Source organism: Rhagoletis pomonella, unplaced genomic scaffold (assembly GCF_013731165.1).
Source record: "Rhagoletis pomonella isolate Grant_MI unplaced genomic scaffold, Rhpom_1.0 Rhpom_scaffold_00004, whole genome shotgun sequence".
Classification (NCBI taxonomy): domain Eukaryota; kingdom Metazoa; phylum Arthropoda; class Insecta; order Diptera; family Tephritidae; genus Rhagoletis; species Rhagoletis pomonella.
In genome coordinates, this window is record NW_023458558.1 from 78256107 (window position 1) to 78279041 (window position 22935).

The 22935-nt window shown below is 36.1% G+C and overlaps 1 protein-coding gene and 1 long non-coding RNA gene across 2 annotated transcripts; both read left to right on the top strand.

Annotated features, from left to right (window-relative positions):
- The first annotated feature begins 4580 nt into the window (after nucleotides 1-4580).
- LOC118738590 (putative nuclease HARBI1) lies at nucleotides 4581-7003 on the top strand. The gene is made up of 2 exons (XM_036469529.1): nucleotides 4581-4809; nucleotides 6859-7003. Exons 1-2 carry the CDS (start codon nucleotides 4660-4662, stop codon nucleotides 6985-6987), a joined length of 279 nt encoding a protein of 92 aa, XP_036325422.1. The 5' UTR covers nucleotides 4581-4659; the 3' UTR covers nucleotides 6988-7003.
- Nucleotides 7004-21600: 14597 nt separating this feature from the next.
- Nucleotides 21601-22209, top strand: LOC118738591. Its single transcript, XR_004992901.1, has 3 exons — nucleotides 21601-21700; nucleotides 21755-21846; nucleotides 21907-22209. It is a non-coding gene; the product is annotated as an uncharacterized LOC118738591 (long non-coding RNA).
- Nucleotides 22210-22935: the final 726 nt, after the last annotated feature.

Below are 22935 nucleotides of genomic sequence, written 5' to 3' on the forward strand. Positions count from 1 at the left end.
AAGGCTGATCTGAAAATATACAAAAAAGCAGTTAGAACTGCGAAACGTAAATCCTGGCAAAGTTACTGCAAGGGAATTGAGGAAACCACGGAAGCGGCCAGATTAAGAAGAATTCTCGCAAAGTCGCCATGCAACCTTGGCTATCTCAAGGGTCAAGGAAACTCATGGACTACGACGAGCGAGGAATCTTTAGGTACCCTCCTGGACACACACTTCCCTGGAAACAAGCCGGTGGAACCTAATGACCCCCAGAATGAAGGGGGGCTATCTGATCTGGGAAACCGACTGATTACAAACGAAAAAATCGAATGGGCTATTAAGACTTTTGGTCCTTACAAGTCACCGGGACTTGATGGAATACACCCGGTAGAGCTGCAGCAATCACGGGGTATTATCTCTCCGTTCATTGTGGTTATTATAAGAAGCTGTCTTAACATGGGCTACATCCCGCTAGGCTGGAGAGAGACAAAAGTCTCCTTTATACCCAAGGCCATACCAACCCTAAGGACTTCAGACCCATCAGTCTTACGACTTTCCTTCTCAAAATTTTAGAGAGGATAGATGATTATGTACGGGGCGTGATACCAACAAGTAGGCTCTCCCCAGCGCAGCATGCCTATACGAAAGGCAAATCCACGGAAACCGCCTTGCACTCGCTCGTTGGGTTGGTGGAAAAAAGTTTATTAGACAAAGAGTACGCTCTGGTTGCCTTTGTAGACATAGAAGGCGCCTTCAACAATATTAACGCAAGCGCCATAACGGGTGCCTTAGAAGAGCTTGGAGTTGACCAGAATGTGGCGGTGCTGATCAAGTCTATACTTGTCAGCAGGACGATAACCGCTAAGCTCGGCAACACCACAATAAGCAGAAAGGTCTGTAGAGGCACTCCTCAGGGAGGGGTTCTCTCCCCTCTTCTCTGGAATTTGGCGGTGAACTCTCTGCTGGTGGCACTAGAGAGGGGGGGTTGCCATGTCACAGCATATGCTGACGATCTGGCAATTGCCGTCAAAGGCAAATACCCAAATACCCTAATGGAGATTCTGCGCTCTAACATGGCCACGCTTAGGAACTGGACAGAGAGTAGGGGACTCGGAGTAAACCCCGAGAAAACCGAAGCAATTCTCTTCACAAGGAAACACAGGCTTCCCATTGTCTCCCCGCTAATCTTTTTGGGTGTGGAGATATCCTTGAAGGAGAATGTTAAGTATCTAGGACTCATATTAGACAGGAAACTAACGTGGAAGCCTAATATAGAGGAAAGAGTAAGGAAGGCTAACGTTGCATTATACACATGCAAAAAAGCGGTCGGAATCAAGTGGGGCTTAACACCTCGTATTACACATTGGCTATACACCTCGGTGGTCAGGCCAATACTCTTATATGGAATACTTGTATGGTGGCCAGCAACTCAAAAGGCAAGTTACCTAAAACTATTGAGTAAGGTCCAAAGAACAGCGTTTCTATGCATTTCGGGTGCCTTAAGGACCACCCCAAATAAGGCGCTGGAGGTGATTACCAATTTGCCCGCAATAAACCTGGTGGGAAAATACGCGGCCGCCGATTCAGCGCTCAAACTAAGAAGTATGGTGCTATGGAAGGATCGGCGGTTTGGTCACGCTTCCATACTTCACACTCTGGGTAGTTACAACCAAGAAGTTGACTACTCCGCTCCCAAACCAATCTTCAATAGGCTCTTTAAGACGAGCATCCCGTCAAGAGGAGAATGGCAAACGCCAAGACCATGGAGACGGGGGGAATTGAATTTTTACACAGATGGATCCAAGCTAGACAATAGGGTTGGCTACGGAGTTTTCTCTAAGGAACTAGGACTGGAACTATCCGTCCGAATTCCGGACCACTGCAGTGTCTATCAGGCAGAAGTTTTAGCTATAAAAGAGGTGGCTGTGTACCTTAGTACACATGCCGTAACGAAGACTACGATTAATATTTTCTCGGATAGCCAGGCGGCCATTAAATCAATGAACATGGTAATGCTGAGGTCGAAGGTTGCGCAGGAATGCCTCGCAGCTCTAAACGATATTAGCACCGTGTTCAAGGTCAGCCTCATATGGGTTCCGGGACACAGAGACATTGAAGGAAACTTCAGGGCTGATGAGCTAGCCAGGAAAGGTACGAATCTACCCCTATGTGAAAACAGGGGCACTATTGGGATACCCATGGCAACCTGCAAATTAGAACTTCGAAATAGCATGATCCAAGAGGCCAACAGGTCATGGCTAGAGGAGGGCACATGTAGAACAACCAGGCTGCTTTGGCCGCAAATAAAAAAGAAAAAGACGAAAGAGTTGCTGTGCCTCTCAAGAGAGGACATTGCGAAGGTCACGGCTTGTGTAACCGGTCATTGGCTATTTGGCAGGCACTCTTCAAGACTAGGAATTTTCTCCCACGAATATTGCAGAAGTTGCAGAGATGAGGAAGAAGAAGAAACCGTAGAGCACTTCTTCTGTAGCTGCCCAGCTTTGGCCAAGAGGAGAGCAAGCTTTTTAGGCAGGCCCTTCTTTAGCTCTCTTACGGAACTATCACACGTAGGAATAAAACCGGTTCTACGCTTTATAAGAGCCTCAAATTGGTTCTCTGAAGAATAGTCACCGAGGTTCCCGTGTTCTGCAGTGGTAACACAATGGACCTTCAAAAGGTCTAAGTGAGTTGGTAAATTGAACCGACTGCCACATCAACCTAACCTAACCTAAACTGCAATCAGCTGTTCGATATTTATTCAATATTAAATCCGCCCGCTGGCGAAAGGCATAACGCATATGAGTAAGTCAAATTCCTTAAATTTTCTGTTACAATTTATTTTTTTTAGGAAAAGAGCTACGAATCCGCTGTTAATAAACATAGTTTACCAGACTAAGGGCCGGTTACTCAATGTCTGGTTAACACTAATCTGCGGTTAAATATCGTTATCGACGTCTTCGGCTCCATACATATAATATTGTGTCGGTAACGTCGATAACGATGTTTTACCTGTAGTTAGTGTTAACCAGACATTGAGTAACCGGCCCTAACAAAAGAAAACTGAAAAGGACGTTCACAGTTGATAAAATTGCCGAGTGTCAAACAACAAATTACCAAAATGGATATGAAGACCCTTAGTGCAACATTAGCATTTATTAACTGATAGATAATTTTGACTAAACAAATTCCCTCTCCTACTTTTCTGTCTCTTTCAAATCAGTGTCTGCAGAGCAAATTAACGGTTTGGTTACAATTCTAGAACAAATTTAATATAACTAAAAGCACGGTTGTAGAACAAAACTAGATAAATGCATGGTTGTATTCTTGATTACGTTTTCCTGTAACAAATTTTTTACATACATACATATCGTCACCTGAAATGTAAAAAGACGTAACTAATAAAAAATTCAAAATTCACTTTTTGATTGATATGTCCATCATATTTCATCGAATTACAACTCTCACATCATTTTATGAAAAAAAATAAAAATATTAGTCAAGCCTTTTTACATTTCAGTTACGATGTTGTTACGTCTTTTTGCATTTCAGGTGACGATATGTAATTTAGTGGAAAAACTAAAATAAAAAAATCGTCATTACGGGGGAAAAATCGTCAAAACGTTATTGAGCTAAACAAACGTCAAAATAACGACGAATTCGGCAATTCGGCAACACTGCATGCACGTAGGCAATGCGGTGCCCACCATCGATATACATACTACAAAGGGTATGTTATGCATACTTCGCATTGCTTGAGAGTTGTCACATAAAGAATCTGTTAAATGAGCTTCGCGTGTAAAGCTCGTCGGCGATTTCAAGCATCCGTTGTTGGTTACCCCAGCAACGAGTACATGTGTGAGTGTCGGGTTGAATGTCGGGTGCTTGAAGCTCGGAACACTTTGACGACTGCAACTTCACGACGTAACGACAGCGACATCATTTTGTCGACAAATGTCGCCTTGAAGCTAGCTTCTTAAACATTTTGAAGACCTCAGCGACATAGCAAACCGCTGATTTTAAAGTTTGACATTTTGGTATATTTATTTCACAAATTGTGTATTTTTATTTAAATAAATAAGAAAAACATGAACAATCAAGAATATGTGATTAATTTTGCGACAATTTAATTTTGCAGCACTACATCTACTCATTGTCGTCGGCAAAATTAGAAATAGATTTAATTTGGCGACGTCGACAATTGCAGTCCTGCAGCCAAGATGTCGTGCTGTCGCCAAAATAATTGTGTCCGTAAGAACGTGTGTATTTAAAATTTGACAGATGCTGCTTGTCGCTTGCTGTCGTCAAAGTGTTCCGAGCTTGAAGCTTGCCCGGCGACACTAAAGCATAAAGCGTCAACACCATTTGCAATAAAATTTCGTAGTGGGCGGACGTAAACATGTCTTCATCGATTTTTTGCTACTTGCCACTGCAGTAGTTTTGTTAGAAAAAAAGAAAAAAAAAAGAAAGACTAAAAAGAAAAAGTTGTGGGTGAAAAGTTTATATACAAAACGTGCAAAATTTACACACGAAAACCTTTTAAGCGAACTTAAAATATCATGCAAAGAGGAATATAAACATTTTTTAAGAATGGATTCTGCTGCATTTGATGAACTTTTGTGCCTTATTACGCCATTAATTGAAAAAGAAGACACACAGCTACGAAAAGCAATAACACCCAGTATGCGATTGTCAGCCACATTACGATACTTAGCGACTGGACAAAAATTTGAGGACCTGAAGTTCTTAACAGCGATTTCTCCAAGATCCCTTGGGAGAATTGTTATTGAAACTTGTGAGGCTATTATTTCATGCCTCTCCAATTATATTAGGGTAAGTATATAAAAATGGTATTTCTTTCCTTTAGCACCCACCTACTAAAAAATTAGCTAAAATTATGGGAGAGGGCTCAAAAGACGGGGTTTGGCCTCAGGATCACGAATCCGGAAGCGCTTTTTTAATTTTATGCTTCTGTGAAGAGATATTTGCAATCAAAGTTGCAAGTTTTCATGTGGTTGTCGTAATCACATTAGGCCGTCCCTAAAAACGGACTAGGGTTGACTTTACGAGAGTGCAGAAAAGAGAGAGAAAAGGGACAACATGTCAAAATAATAAAATAAAAAAGTGCGTCGGTGGTGTTTCTGCACATAAAAACCATGGATCCCGCCCCAATTTTGGTATCGGACCCGGATCATTTTTCGGTTTTTTGACCATAACTTTCCACAGAAACAAAAAATTAAAAAAGCGCTTCCGGATTCGTGATCCTCAGGCAAAAACACGCATTTAAAAAAAAAAAATCATAATTTTAGCTAATTTTTTAGTAGGTGGGTGCTAAAGGAAAGAAATACCATAAAAATAAACAACAAATCTAGTTTGCGAAAGGTGAATATTACACAAATTGGGTTACAATTACAGTGCAGTCGCGATAATTAGAACTAATTAAAACCAGGCCAGTTAAATTTTGCAAGATTGTTCATATTTACGAAAGGCTATGAAATTTGGGAAAAAATCCGTTTAGCTAGTTTTACGACATCCAATCCCCATTAAAAACAACAAAAGAAACGCATGTTGGTCATTTTTTTCATGGTACAAAGAAAAAAACATAAAATACAAAGAAGAAGAATAAAATTAAAACATAAGAACCTCGAAAATATGAACTTTTGAACCAGAAGTTCATATTTTAGAGTACTCAATGAAGGGAAAGAGTGTTCATATTTTGGGATGTTCATATTATCGCGAGTGCACTGTATATACAAAATTGAAATAATGTATGTATAGACAGACTTGGCTCCCATACAAACTAGACCTATGTCCGTCCGTATGCCTGTTTAACCGAAAACCAGTCCCTCAGCATCCAACTGATTGTTTCTTGCAAACCCCCATAGTTAAATAATGATTTTCACATTTTGTTAAATAACATTTTATTCAATTCAAAAATAAATATTAAAATAAAAGTACAGTTCTTTGTTAAACTATAATACTACTTTCAGCTGCTACACATTTTTCAGTTTATATTCAGAAAATTAATACTCAGAACTTCCATTTGATATTCAGAATTTTTTTTTAACTGAAAAAGGGGTAATTTAAATTTTATTCAATTAAAACAAATATTCAGTCTTCGTAAAAATAAATATAAAAATAAAGGTACCTACAGTTTTATGTCGAACAATAATACTACTTTTCACATTTTTCAGTCTTTTATTGAAATACAGTGCAGTCGCGATAATATGAACTAAAGTATGAACTTCATTTTAGAGCTTAAGCCAAAAGTTCATGGTTTAGAATAGTCAATGAAGCGAAAAAGTATTAATATTTTGGGATGTTCATATTATGGCGAGTGCACTGTAGTTCACTCAATTGAAAAGAACGCGAATTGAGGTTTTAATCAGTCAGTAAATGATGAAAAAAAATCAGATATCGATTGAGTTGATACATTGCCATCGACAAAATCGTTGCTGCTGAAATGAACCGGTGTGATACTATTGCTTTCATATCGGGCTGGTGTCGAAGAAGTGCTGGAGTATTGCACTATAGGAGAACTCGTGCGGCTAAAAGTTACGGGGATTGGGTGGGAAGCAGCTGCGTTTATTTTAACAGAGTTCCGGGTCAACGTTCCCATTTGGCCCTAGAACATAATGTCCTCAACGAATTTTTCACAGAGAATCCGTTGTTCAGTAGCCATCCTATCCAGTTTCACCGCCCAAGAATTCGTAATTGCTGTTGATGTCGAGTTTTCCTTGCCCGCGAAACGTTTAGAAGCGATTTCCACTAAAGCTTCAGTAGCATCAGGCTTTCTTTTTGACGCTTTAGATACATCTTCCCTCAAAAGATTCTGAAATGAAAAGAAGAGAAGAATTTATTGTATTTTTTTATCGTTTCCAGGTGCCGCAATCCGAAGAAGAGTGGAAAGCGATAGCGGATAGGTTCAGTGATGATTGGAATTTTCCAAATTGCATTGGTGCTATAGATGGCAAGCACATTGCAATCAAAAAACCACCTGCCTCTGGCTGACATTATTACAACTACAAAAAATTTCATAGCATTGTACTAATGGCAGTTGTAAATGCTAACTACGAATTCATTGTTGCAGATGTTGGTACAAATGGACGAATATCAGATGGGGGCGTTATAAAGAACACAGAATTCGGGAGGGCTATTTATAGTAAGTCTCTGCCAATTCCCAGCCCTTCACAGATTCCAATGAGCGATGTGGAACTACCATATGTTTTTGTTGCTGACAATGCTTTCCAAATGCAGGAAAATTTGTTTAAACCATTTTCTGGCACCAACCTCACAAATGAGGAAAGAATTTTTAACTATAGGTTGAGCAGGGCACGAAGAATTGTTGAGAATGTCTTTGGAATACTCGCAGCACGATTTGGAGTTTTACAAACAACTATGCAATTGGCACCAGAAAAGGCAGAAATAATTGTTTTAGCTTGCTGCTATTTGCACAATTTTTTACGGCATAAAAAAACTTATTCATTTTCCGATTTAGTTGACCAAGAGGACATCAACTCTGGAAATGTGGTCGAAGGAGCATGGCGAAATTATCACACGGATCTGAGTCCATTGCAAAGCACTCATATAAGAAACTCATCCAATAAAGCCAAAGAAGTTCGTCGAGCTTTCGCGGAGTATTTTTCCAACGAGGGTGCAGTTTGCTGGCAGCAAAAATACATTCGCTGATACATACTGTATTGTTATTGTATTGCACAACACTGTATTGTTATTGTATTGCACAACACTGTATTAACAAATAAATGTAAACAATAAAAAGTATTTGCACATCTATTTGTTTGCGTTTTTGACCAATTTTAACTGAACCGACGGTATCCCTAACCCTAACACTATTTCTGCACTTACTGTCACAAAAGAAACTAGAAAAAGCAACTTACACCAGGCAAATGAAAAAGTTTCCTTATGCATCACATATAACAAAAAAAATATCAAGTACGAATTGCCGTCGGCAATTACAGTTTACCTACCTTGCCTTGTAAGGTACTCTTGGACGAGCATGGAATGTCCACATCGCTTAAGAACTGCATATCGTTATAATAAAATAAATTTGGCTCTAGCGAATCATCGCAGCCTGCTCCGCTTTTGCTGCATTCAGCCAATCTTTGCCTTTTTCGGCGAAAGTTAGTGCGCAAAACGTTGATTTTTTTTTACGTCGTCTACCGTTGCATTGGGGTATCTTTCCTTATATATTTCCAGCAGAATGTCGTATTGCTTACACTTTTTATCGCGGTTGGAATATGCTTCGCACTTAGTATTCCACACAGCGGGTAAGGACGCATAAGTTTCAATAAACCGCAACGTAAAATCTTTATCTTCCGCGAACTTGCTCATTTTACATATCACAACAAACTAACACACTAATGCTTGTCAACGCTTTGCGCCACTATCAAACAGACCGCTTGTCAAGCGGTCGCGTTGATGGAAAATCAAAGTGCTCTAGCACTAGAATTTTGAGATATCCTAACCTCAAAGTGCCAACATCACGGTTTTTGGCGATATTTGAGGTTATATAATGAATACATAAATTTTTTTTGCTCATTTCTACTTAGGGCATGATTTTCGTTTGTTGGGACTCGATTTTGTTAAATACATACAAACTGTTATGAAAAAAGCATCCATTGATTCAAAGCCATTCGGTGCTTTTAGTGTGGTAAAACGCTTTTTTTTCCAAGTTCTTGGTGCTTTTTGAAAATTAAAAGTTGGCAACACTGCAAATCAATCATTTTTAAAATTTGTGTCTGTCTGTCTGTCTGTCTGTCCGTCTGTATGTTTGCACGCGCATCACTCGAAAACGAATGTATGGATTTTAATGCAGTTTTTCCCATGGGTTGCTAGAGGTCTAACTTAAATATAGAAAGAAAAAAATTAGAGAGTTGCCCCCGTTTGAAAATTGCAGTGTAAGAAACTTATAAGAAAAGGCAAATATTGCAATATGGGCGTCAAAAGAAAGAGGCGTAAGAAGGCTTACAGCCAAAAATATTATTTTAGAGTTGCCACCTGTTATTAAATTTTAATTCAAATTATAAGATAAATTGAATATTGCAATATGTGTATCAAGCTGAAGAGGTTTAGGAAATTTTACTGCCGAAAATATTTTTAGGGAGGGTTGCCACTTGTTTGAAAATTTGTATTGTATTAAATTGATAAAATAAATGATCTATACCCTTTAATAAAATTGAAGGGTTTAGAATCATAAGGGTCTAAGTGAATTTTTTTAAATTTAAGTTATACCCATATTTGTATAGTTAAATATAGTGTTTATGTGGTGACAAAGAGTAAAATTCATTTAAATCATTCATTCATTTAAATTAGTTAATTAACCTGCATTCATTTAGGCAAGAATCATTTCAAATGCATTTACTCAGAATTTACAATAAGTAATCAACTTTAACCTAAATTATCTCAAAAAAAATTCAGAACTACTTAGATCTTTTTGATTCTAACTACTTCAATTGTAACAGGACGATGTCTGTACCTTACAGATATTAAAGAAAAATTAATATGGTGGGTTTTTATTAGAGCTACAGAAGCCAAATAAACAATTTTAAGAATTTTTGAATCCCTGTCTGTCTGTATATTTGTACGCGCATCACTCGAAAATATGAAATTGAATGCAGTTTTCACCGATGTATCGCTAGAGATCTAGCTTTTAATAAAGAAGAAAAAAAATAGAGAGTTGCCACCTGTGTTAAACATTTCAGTTTAGGTCAATTGATACGTAAAGTAAATACTGCAATATGGCTGTCAAAAGAAAGAGGTTTATAAAGGCTTACAGCTGAAAATATTTTTGTGGAAGGTTGTCACCTATTTGAAACCTTTAATTTAATTGATAGCGAAATATTGCAATATTGGCATTAGGGTTCGAAATTTCAGACTTTGGTATCGATACTGAGTGCTCATTCTGGCATCGAGCTCATGGTATCGATACTCTAAAAGTATCAGGCAAAAAGTATCGATACAACTCAGTATCGGACTCATTAAAATACGTGTTTTGGGATACTAAAATTTTTTATTCTTCAATCGTACATCTAGTTATTTCCTGAAATTAAAACAATCGAAATTTAAAATATTTGATTTCTATTTCATTGCAGAACTTACTTTCACGTTAGAAGTAATTTTAACGTTAAATGTACATACATACATCCGTACATATATGTATATATATACTTTCACGAATTTCAAATTTTAATAAGAATTTTTGTAAACTTTTTGGGTATGAATTTGTGTAGCCTATTCAAGCACTTTTCTTGTTCATCGCACTTTTTTGGAACTTCTGTGTGGAAGGTTTTTCGCTAAAAACTCAAAATTTTTTGTTGTTGCTGCCAAAAAAATTAAGAAATCGGAGACGTCACGCTTTACCATTTCATGCAGTTCTCTGTACAAATTATTTCGCTAATCTACTAAACACCGGCTGCACCGATTTGGTTCATATTTGGACCATATAAATTGCACCTGGAAAATAAATATTCCGACCAAAAAAATACTCGGGATATTCCTAAAATTCTTATAAAGACTAAAACGTAAAAACCCAATATATCTCTAACACCAATTACATTGCAAATGCATTGGAAAAGGGGGCTTATCTCTGGAACCGTTTACGCTACCCTGCAGGAAATGTATCTAACTATAAGCTAAACTTAAGTTGCTTAGGAAGGAGCTATAATTCACTTATTATCTGTATACATATTTTCTTTGACGAAAGCTAATTATATTGCGCTATGGCGATGGCCGCGAAATAGTCAAGGGTGGTTACCTCTGCAATAGATGTAGTCAAGGGTGGTTACCTCTGCATTTGATGTAACTAACTTGTAACTAACTACTTTTGGGCATTAAATATCAATAGGAAAAACAAAATATTTTTATTTATTTTTTTATTGTTTTTTTTTTTATTTACTTTATTTATTTTATTTTATTACATTTCATATTTGTTTACATACTCTGCTGTAGGTGGTCCCATATTCGAACTCCGTCAGACATAACTTCAAAATGATAATATGAAATTTCGATCTTCCTTTTATTTGTCCTCAATTCGAAAAAGTATTTGCGAAGTGCAGGATGTTTAAATAGAAACGCGTTTAAAGAAAACAATCTCGAGTTTTACTTCTGCACTACTTGTCCACATGTTTCAAGTTAGCTTTTTGTAGCTAACCACAAGCTATATATTTTATAGAAATCCCGCAAAAAAGCTAACTACAAGTAGGTTATTTTTTATCAATTGATAATTTTTTTCTGCAGGGTAACATCCTGAAATTCGACACAGCTACATACATATGTTATCAATACCGTACTTATGGCGAAAAGTGGTAATTATTAGAAAGGCTGCATCGATATACATTTACGTAAACGCGCAAGTATCATTCGATTGGGAATCATTTTCTCCTAGATTTCTAAATCCCATTGAAATATTGTAACTTTGTTTTTAAATTTTTGTAAAATGTAAAATTTATGTGAAAATTTTGAAGAAGTTTTTAAAATTTTGCACAAAGAATGGATCTTTGATTTTTAGAGTTTCGTTATAGAGTGTCCTATCTCCATACCTATTTGCAAAAAAATGATAGCCGTTTTCGTTGTTCGGACTAAACTAAAAAACCAATTAATAGAATTCCGTCAGATTGTCGGAGGTTATCTTACAAACATATATGGTCCTATTACAAGCTAGTAGAAAACTCGCTAGGTGGTGCTGGAGTAGAGCTATTTATAAAAATCGTATTTATTAACCGATTTCGTTCAAATTTTAAATGTGAGCTATGTACCTGTATGATGGAAAATTCTTTTGATAAAAATTTACCCGATGAGTGCCGCGGGAGTCGAGGTTGAAATTCATAACACGTATTCATTTAATGGTAAGCAATGGTTTTGCAGAAAATGGACCCAATGGATGGTGCGGCAGTCGAAATGGGACTAAGTTTCGGATGGGGTTAAGTTTGTCTGACGCCCTCAATCACGATCATGCGATCTTGCTTCTACCTAGAACTCAGTTCATAAATATTACCACGAATTGTAAAAGTGGCGAATTAACAAGGAAAGATCACCGTAGGTATATCAATAGCTCATTTAAAAGATATTCAAGACATCGCACGACTCATTTAGCCAATGTACCGGAAAACTTTTCATCCTGTGGGACAGCGAGGATTCTTGGCCCTCCTGTAACAGAAAACGCACTTCTGTGTGTTTCCTTATAAGAATCTTTATGGGCATACGCACCGCACCAATATTGTAATGCAAGATCATAGAAAAAGATTACGCATACTTGGCAGAGATCTCAAAGGTGGAAATAAGACCATCGGTAAATGATGACACCGAAAGGGATTGGTATTCCATATGGTATCACAGCGTTACTATTACTTGCCTATATATGAGGAGGATACTGCGCCTTAGTGGTTTTAACTTAAATCAAAAATTTTGACTTTACAGGCTATTTTTGTTTTCAAACGCATGGCATGTTTTCAAATGCATTGGCCAACGCAAAATTCTTATTAGGCGCCGCGAAGTAAGCGGGCATTGGCTAGTAATAAATAAAAAGAAATTAGAATTGTGTGCGTAATCCAGTTCGTGATGCCTGCTTTTTTTTGCGTTGATACATTGAAGCCAAGGCGCATCTATACAATGTGGTGTTAATCGAACAGTTGATTAGATATTTATGTCTCTACACTAGTACAACAGAATTTTATCCAAGTTGAAATGGCGAAACTTTACGATGTCAACAAAACGAAATGGCGAAAATGATCTCCTATTTTATTTCGTTTTGATGTCCTGTTGCACCAAAAAGGAGTAACAAAATACACGGTACTTTTACTATATGCGCTTGTTACCTCCTTATATGGATACGCCTTGCATTGAAGCATGTTTTCTAGGACCTTTCGGTCCTGTTGCTAGAAACCTGCGGGAATGTAAGGCGAACCCAACTATGTTATGTATTTCGGAATAAACAATTGTTTTCCTTTATATTGGTGTTATATAAGTGATGATTAAAGAAATTATTTTGGGTATACAAGTGTTTAAATTTAGATTAATGTCAATTTAGATAAATATACGATACTTCAGTAAATATTGTATCCAAATTATTGAAAATTGGTATGTGAAGTAATATTTGAGAACAAAATAGGATTACAGTGAAACCCGCTTAAGTACCTAACTCGCTTAGGTAACCAACATTTTTGCGCAGCGTGAATTTTTTAATGTAATCTGAAGAAAATCCCTCTCTTAAGTACCTCCCCGCTTATTTACCCAATCCGCCTAAGTACCTAAATTTTTTGTATCCCATTTACCATTTTACTTATAATTTTCCCCTTTTAAGTACTCTTTTAAGATTCCCGAAAATATTTATATATTCTGAAATTCAGTGGCAGCGCTACACACCTTCGGCAAAAAATTCCAAAAAATTAACGGTAATTTTAGTCACTTGAAACTTGCACACTATTGCACTAAAATTGAATGGGCAATAAACTGTATACTCAAAAAACACTTCTGGGAAAAAAATTTGAAATTTTGATGAATTTTTTAAGTGTTCTACAAAATCTTAAGCTAAGGTTTATATGGTACTTGTTAGGGAATGAACTGTAGTTTAATTGGAAAATCTTAAAAGCTAATAAATAAACATACTTAACATACTATTTGTATGTATGTATAAATATGTATAATCAATGACTTTTTAAAGAATTTAATTCTTGAAAAAATTACATACCATTGCTTTATCTATTTTTTTTTTAATAAACTTTTTTATTATTTGTTTATCTGTTCAAATAATGTTACGGTCTTGGTTTTAAACTGCGTATACTTCATTAAGGGCCGTTTGCTCAAAGCCTAGTTGACACTAATCCCCGATTAATCATCGTTATCGACGTTACCGACACCGTTTTATATGCATGGAGTCGAAAACGTCGATAACGATGTTAACCGATGATTAGTGCCAACCAGGCTTTGAGCAACCGGCCCTAAATGGGCATGTTTTAATCAAGGATTTGCATATTTATGCAAGTTAACAAGAAGATGTAACTACATTAATAATTATGTTCTTTTTTCTTTTGGGTTCTTTTAAGTACCCAACCCGCCTAAGTACCTCAAAAAGTTGACATTTTTCGTGAGGTACTTAAGCGGGTTTTACAGTACATATTATGAAATTTTGGAAAATGGGAGTGGCCCTTAAGATGAAATGCTGTATCTCAGTATCCGTTTCACTAATCCGTACCGAACTAGGGATGAGCCTTCCTTATATCTAATATATGTGCTAAAAATCCTCGAAATCGGGCGATAACCATGCTCACTTCCCATATAACGGTAATTAACCGAAACACGAAAACTGCGATAAATCAGTAACTACTGAAGCTAATTCACTCAAAATCGATTCTTGGAATAACCTCTTACATTAAATTAGGTTGTTATACTTTTTTGGAGAATATATATATCTCGTTAACCGATTTATCAATTTGTACCACTGCACTTAATAACCTTGGTATAAAAACTGCAATATTTCAGTAATTGAGGACGCTAATTTACTCCAAGTTAATACTTACAAAATTCTCTTAACAATATACTATAGACTGTTATATTACTGTTATATTACAAAATTGTAGTTTTATTAAATTTTCTTGCCGATACTGTAATATATATCTGAATTATCTAATTCCCTAAATTAAAGTAGGATTTGATTTTTTAAACCGGTAGCAACCGTGGGAGGATGCTTAGAGATAAAGCCTTTTTATACCCATTTCCATTGATACCCATATTGCAGCAATTCATTTAACTAATTGAACAAATTGTTTAACAGGTGGCAACTCTGTTAAATTTTTAACCTAGATATAAACCTTCTCCTCGCCGAGACGAACACGTAAATATGCGTGTTCATATAATCGGACCGTAAAGCAACTTTAGTTTCTCTGTTTTGATGGAATAATTTGACGTCCTGCCCTTCTATTTACTTAATTTTAAACATTTACGATTCTGTATGTCAAAACACGTCTTTTGTAAACATTTCGAGCTGAAATATTCATAAAAATTATTTCGGTCGCATAAATCGGCCAAATATCCCTATGTGCGTCGATCGTTTATGTGGTGTATTTATGGGGTTGATTGTACTAAATTGCACAGTTATTGCGCTACAATCAAAATCATTTTGATTTTTGCCTCATGCTTGTCTTATTGTACAATAATTTGGGCTACGTATGGCGACCACTGCGCGATTTTTAGTCCAGTTTTGAAATTTTGGTGTCCAGATCGTGCTGTAAAATATGGATAAGAGCGTAGAAAAAAATAAATCTTTTTTTAATATGATTACGTCTTACGTTTCGATATGGAGGCTATGCTCAAATGTTGTAGTTGTAATTTTTAGAGCTTCACGAAAACACTTATCGCACGAGAACTAATGAAGCGATTTCAAAAAAAAAAATGTGGCGTTTCTAAGATAAAACTCCAAACCTATCGACGAATTCATTTTTGTAAGTCACCAATTCGGTTTCTGTCGTAGAAGCACCGGTAAATATTGACTTATTTTTGGGTCGATTTTGAGCGTTTCAAGTGCTCTAGCAGATATAACAAACATTTTCGGGATATATTTAGATTCTTTGGGGCAATAAAAATATTATCGTGTACAAATTTTATATAAATTCAACAAATATTGAGCATTTTAAGGCAAAAAATTCTTGAAAAAATTAGCAATTAGGAAGGTAGAACCGCTGAGAGGAATTTTTCAAATTCTTAACGTTTGCAAGCAATTTAATTTTCAAATTTTACACACAAACTCACACACACATTCTAATTTTCAATCTCAAACAACAACAAATTTGAACAATTCCTTTTTTTACTCTAAATTTTATATGATTTTAAAATGTTGGCAAACTTCAAAAAAAAAAATCATGACCGACGAATTGAGAGAACTGTTTTACCCTACTATGTTTTTATGTTAGTAAAATTGCTTTGAATAATCTTTATTGGAAAACTACATGTAGGATGGCGGCCGCTGTGGTGTAGTGGTAAGCAGTGCGCGCTTCCACCGCGCAAGATGAAAAAAAGGTTTCTTCTTAACAGGCAGGCAATGGCATACCTCCTAGTGTATTTCTGCCCTGAAAAACAGCTTCTCATAAAAATAACGGGTGATTTTTTAAGAGCTTGATAACTTTTTTTTTAAAAAAAACGCATAAAATTTGCAAAATCTCATCGGTTCTTTATTTGAAACGTTAGATTGGTCCATGACATTTACTTTTTGAAGATAATTTCATTTAAATGTTGACCGCGGCTGCGTCTTAGGTGGTCCATTCGGAAAGTCCAATTTTGGGCAACTTTTTCGAGCATTTCGGCCGGAATAGCCCGAATTTCTTCGGAAATGTTGTCTTCCAAAGCTGGAATAGTTGCTGGCTTATTTCTGTAGACTTTAGACTTGACGTAGCCCCACAAAAAATAGTCTAAAGGCGTCAAATCGCATGATCTTGGTGGCCAACTTACCGGTCCATTTCTTGAGATGAATTGTTCTCCGAAGTTTTCCCTCAAAATGGCCATAGAATCGCGAGCTGTGTGGCATGTAGCGCCATCTTGTTGAAACCACATGTCAACCAAGTTCAGTTCTTCCATTTTTGGCAACAAAAAGTTTGTTAGCATCGAACGATAGCGATCGCCATTCACCGTAACGTTGCGTCCAACAGCATCTTTGAAAAAATACGGTCCAATGATTCCACCAGCGTACAAACCACACCAAACAGTGCATTTTTCGGGATGCATGGGCAGTTCTTGAACGGCTTCTGGTTGCTCTTCACTCCAAATGCGGCAATTTTGCTTATTTACGAAGCCATTCAACCAGAAATGAGCCTCATCGCTGAACAAAATTTGTCGATAAAAAAGCGGATTTTCTGCCAACTTTTCTAGGGCCCATTCACTGAAAATTCGACGTTGTGGCAGATCGTTCGGTCTATTCATGATGAAATTTCAAAGCATACTGAGCATCTTTCTCTTTGACACCATGTCTGAAATCCAACGTGATCTGTCAAATACTAATGCATGAAAATCCTAACCTCAAAAAAATCACCCGTTACAATCGCCGTTCGGAGTCGGCGTAAAGCTGTAGGTCTTTCCTCTTCGCGTGACAACATCAAGGCGTACACCACAAATCGGAGGAGAAGCTCGGCCAAACACTAACATATGTGTAAGCGACAACCTATTATTATTATTATGTAGCAGGATTGCCAGGGAGAGGAGGGTTGGTAGGGAGAGTATTAGATAATTTAAATATGTATCGCAATACAAGTGTCAAACGATGAAAGTTTGACGAGGTTTAGGTTTAAAAATAACTTGAACAGGATTGCCATCTGTTTGAAAAGTCAAATTAAATTACATTTTATGAAATATTGGAAAATGGGCGTCAAACAAAGGATTATTAAGAAATATTTAGTTGAGCATTTATGACATTAAAGGGGGCTTCCACCTGTGTAAAAAGTTAATCTTAAATTATTTAATAAGTCAAATGAATTATTAAAGTGTGGGTATATATAGACATGGGTTAAAAATGTTTTTTTTCTGTACTTTAGTCAAGAGGGTTGCCATATGTTTTAGAAATTAAATTAAACTTGTATTAAGGGACTTAGATACACAATTTAAATATGTATCGCAATGTTTGTGTCAGCCGAAAAAGGTTAAACAAGGTTTTGGTTTTAAAATATTTTGAATGGGGTTGCCACCTGTTTTAAATTTACAATTTAATTAAAGAATGCAGTTAAATGAAATATTAAAATATGACGTGAAACGAAGGTGGTAAGATACCCTTAGTTTTAATATTTAGTATATTAAGGGCCGGTTGTTCAATGTCTGGTTATCAATACTTGCCGGTTAAACATCATTATCGACGTTTTCGACATCACGCATATAACATGTGATCGATAAAGCAGTCGTTGTATTTAACCGGAGCTTCTACCTCCGATTTGTGCTAATCAGACATTGAACAAGCGGCCCTTAAGAGGGTTGGCATCTGTTTAAAAGGGTAAACTCGAATTGTTTTATGAGTTAAAGCAATTGTTAAAAATATGGGTATCAAATGAAATATGTACGTATCACAATATCAGACGCATGAGATTTGTTTATTTCTTAACTACATTTATTTAGGAGGGTTCCCAGATGTTTCAGAAGTCTTAGCTAACTTATGCACAAATCCCAAGACGAAGATAATGCGAAGACGAGCACGAACACGAAAAAAATCTAATACGGGGACCTATGCTAATATAAAAAGTAATACAAATTTCTGCAGTATGAAAGGCAATAAAAATGAATCGAAGTAGTGATACACGTCATGGCATGTATGTATCAATTCATAAGCTGATATGATTGAAGTACATATGATTGAAGTTAATGTGGATCTGCTTCTCTATTACTAAGTACTAATATTTTGCAACTCATATTGATTTATTAAATTCAGTTTTTAACTTGAATATGTTCTTATTATTATCACGTGTTCTACGTTTAAGTTTAGCGGCTGTGGCTCCGACACAGCCCGCAGATCAACACGAAGGCGCTGGACTGATCCTTTTTTTTGGTTTTAAAGCTAAAGCTATCAAAATATACAGCGCACATTCATATTTCTTGCACAGATTTACTTGAGCAACGTTTCTCCAAAATAAGGTTTGCGCAATTTTATTGTGCAGTAATTTCCACAATATTGACTTGTACAAGTCTCGGATTGCGCAATGATTTTATGTGGTTTAGGGGCCCTATAAGTTGGTTTCTCGTTATGCAAATAAGCATACATATTCTCTGTTTTTGTTAAACCAAGTAATATTAATTATAAAATTTTTTTTATTAAATGTTTTTGATACTTTTTCCGCTTGCAACTGATACTTTTTTTACAAGCTCGCGGCAACGTTGGGTAGAATACGCATGTGTGTATACTAGCTGGAAATGAGTCAACGGACAGTTGCATAGTGTTCAGCGCATCATCTAGCGGACGTTAGTTCATATAATTACAACCAGAGAACGTAAATATACGTTCTCTGATTGGACTCGGTTCACCAGAGAATGTTAATAAACTGACAATGGGCAAAGTTAAATAACATTTTTGCAGGAACTGATTAAAAATCTGAACTCTAGGAACTCACCACTCAGGTCAAGAAACACTGCACGCTAATTTAATTACCACATTCTATGGAGGATTTGTTTATAATAGCTGTGTTTTCGTATTCTCCAGCAAAAAATATCCAGTAACTTGCCAGTAACGAAATTTCGGAGAGTAAGCCAATATTTGCTCCCAATGAGTGATATATGCAAGAAACTTCGAAAACGCAAAACCAGTAAGAAGTTGCTAGTTTTATGAACAGCTGATTAATTTGTTACTTTCCGATGCAATTTTCTTAGAAAGCTAGTAATTTCCACCTTATTATATATTTAAATAGGTTTATCTTGTCAATTGCAACTCTAAAAGTTAACAATTATTTTGTTAATGTGAATTACATTAAGCATCATGCCATCAGCTGTTTTTCTTGCAAGCAAATAGTTGCTAGTAGAAATTTATCCAGTAAAAATCCAGTTAAACTTGCAAGTTCAGTTGTCATTTTTGCTCTCTCAATTTCCCCTCTTTTGCTAGTTTCTTGCAAGTTTTTGCGTACGAAAACGACATCCAGTAAAAAACCAGTAAAATGAGTACTGGATTTACTAGATAGTGCGTACGCGAACAGGGCTAATGTTGGCACTAGGATTGTTTCGAATGTCATATTTTTCACATTCGCGAATGCGAATTTTCCGGATGCGAATGTGCGAATGCGAATGTTAGGAATAACATTAAAAAAGCTATAATCAACTTAGTCATTGTTTTTATTACTTAAACATTACAGTATTTTAATGTAGTAGTCAAAGTTCAAAAGGGGTATATTATATTTGAAGAAAAGTAATTTTGCAGCCTTTTCTTCCATAAGACGATTTCTTAGAGGGTCGTATATAAGGCCGGATGCACTGAACAATTGCTCACTTGGAACCCTGGCGGAAACATTTTTTAATGTTTCCAGATACTACATCCGTGCCTTTTGCCTACTTCAGGGGTTTCCAGACTTTTTTCGCCGCGGCACCCTTGTTGTGCTAAAACAATTTCACGAAAACAAGAAAACACAATGCAGACTTTATGCCCCTTCAGCTTTAATGTGGGAACTGAAATTGTTTTGATGATTTCATTATTTCCTTTAAGTTTATTGGGAGCTTTGACAAATTTACCCTGAAAACATTTGACGATGGACGTTTGCTGGTGGATCAGTTTTTAACCGACTTCATTAAAAGGAGAAGGTTATCAATTCGTCAGAATATTTTTTTGTTATTATTTTTTTATGTATGTTACCGCATAAATTTGGACCACGTTAACCGATTACTATAATTCTTTTTTTTTAAGGAAAGTGTTACCTCACAGGTAGTCACATTCTAATTTGGTTTATAGCGGATTATTGGATCATGAAGAGATTAACGATAATCTTAAATTTGTATATGAGAATTGAAGACGGTTTTGTTTTTTGCTTAAAAATTATTTGTTTATGTAAGCATTTGTTGAAAATGCAGTCTCACATAGAAATGTAAAAGTAAAAGTCACTAGTATTATTAATGCAATCTTTCCAACAGCAGTGTTTTCTGCATACACTTGCATCCAGAACTTTCTTGGCTCCCTTCGTACTATTTAATATTCAAAGCGCTGTATTCACTGATGTCCAGAAGGTTTTCAAAAGCTTAATTTGTCATCTCAGTAAGTTTACTTTTCGGGTCACATGAAAATGGGGTTGTTATCCAGCTGTAGACATCCTCAGAGTCAATGTTGGGAAAATATTCGGCAAGGGGTAATATATATCGAGCCCTAGCCGCGAAAATGAAGTTAGACAACTTTTTTCAAAATTGAATTTTGATGCCTCTTAGAGCACCTGTATCAAAAAGTCAATTAAAATATATATATACATATATATACATTATTTTAGCGGTCAGGGCTCGGTATGACGAATTTCTCCGATGCTCCTCGTTATTTGGAAATCTAAAAAATTGGAAGATAGGAGATCTTTTCCTAACCAAGACAAAACTTATTTACACATAAAGCGGTGTGGTATTTTATATGTTGGCCGAATCCAATAAAGCTCGTTATTCGATTCCCTTCGCTGCTGATTGACGCCAATTGGAAATGCCAAGTCCTTCTCTAACTGGTATTCTTATCCTCTGCCACCACCAACGGCCGCAGCGCTTCTCATAGATTTACAAAAATTTTATTTTTTGTTAATTTTTCATAAGAATTGTTTTTAAATAAAAACTTGTGAAACCGCTCCTGAATTTTGAAAAGTAAAATTGTCATTTTGAGTACATTCTCTTATCGAATCTCTCTTTCGTTTTTCAATATTTCGACACTCTGATGTTGGGGAATGTACTTTGAATGCATGATGCAATATAGAAGTATTATATATATGGTGTTATACGTTCGCTTTCCTCTCGCTCTAATCGCCATACTGAACGCCCTTAGCAAATTCAATTTGCCGCTTTGACCAACTCCTTTTTATATTACATCGATTTTCATGAAAAAGTACTAAAAATGGTACTCACACAAGGAAAACCATAGATCGACAATGATTGGCATCACTAATCGACTTTTTATCTCTGTCTCTATTGTTATTCGTTGACAATCAATATTAAATTTTGTGCGAATCGATAGCTAATTTGTGAAAACTAAGAATTTTCACCATTTATTGCAATTTTTGGAAAACCAATTGCTCAAATTGTAAGTACTTTATGCATATGTGATATAGAATCTATAAATAAAATTATTCCACAGGTTTTCTGGGGTTCTGTGTATATGTGAATTTAACAGACAATTTGTGTTTTCCGAGCTGCTCTTCCGTGCTGATTTCAAGTTGGATTTGCGTTGTAAGTACAAGTGGAATATATGTATGAATATTTCTTAAACTAATGGGTTTTATTCCTTAGCTGATTGAAGCCGTACTAATGGAAGTTTTCGCATGTTTACGTGGGTGCGCTGATCGTTGTTTTGCTGTGTTGGATTTTGCGCCTCTGTACCCAAAACCGCGATATTTAAGTAACTGCCAGGGACGTGAACCGGATGAAAAATTTGGTCGGTTCGGTACAGTGGTTCGAACCGTTTTTGCACTTTTGGATTGGTTCGTCAAAGCGGTCTTTTTGGTCTTTGAACCGAGGTTTCGGTTCGGTTCAACGGTTCGAAAAACAAAAAAATTACGCGGAAGTTTAAGTGTCAAGTGCAACAACGTGCAAGGTTAAGGGCCAAGTGTCTGTCAAATGAGATGGGTTGCCTTTACATTTGATATTGTCACATGGTAAACAAACATGGTAGGTATTACCATGTTTAACAAAAAGAAAAAAAAAGTTGGTACATTTAAATATCTATTGAAAATTGGTTGAAACGAACCTTTAAACCTTTATGGAAAGTGGTTCGGGTTTCGGTTCGGATCAAAAATTTGTGGAAAATTTCGGTTCGGTTAATGGTTCAGTTAATTAATAAAAAAAATCGGTTTTCCGGTTCAAAACCGGTTCACGTCCCTGGTAACTACTACAGCAAAATTACTATAATTACATCGGACAATAACCACGCTGACCTCCATGTCTTTTAGAAAGATACAAATTCTACAATATTTTACTATACTTATATATGAGTGGTAGAGCAGTGAAAAAAAAAATATATATATGTATATATATACTTCATTCCTTGAAAAGGAACAGATGTATGAATTACCTGTTAGTAAATAAAAAAAAGTAATTTCTTTAACATGCTTTCGTTAGTTGTTAAAAAACTAAGAAGTTAACAATGTTTCTTTTTCCTCCTACGCGTTTCGATGTTTTTCACATCTTCCTCAGGGAGTCTGGTGTTTATTGAAAACAAAACATAAAAAACAAACAATTAGGCACATATATATGTAAATAAAAATTATAACAAGTACAATACGTTGGTGTAACAATTTTTCCCGCAAAACATAACTTACA

Coding starts and splice junctions, on each gene's coding strand:
- LOC118738590 (XM_036469529.1), top strand. CDS start 4,660: ATGCGATTGTCAGCCACATTACGATACTTAGCGACTGGACAAAAATTT. Junction 4,810..6,858: donor GCCTCTCCAATTATATTAGG/GTAAGTATATAA, acceptor TATCGTTTCCAG/GTGCCGCAATCCGAAGAAGA.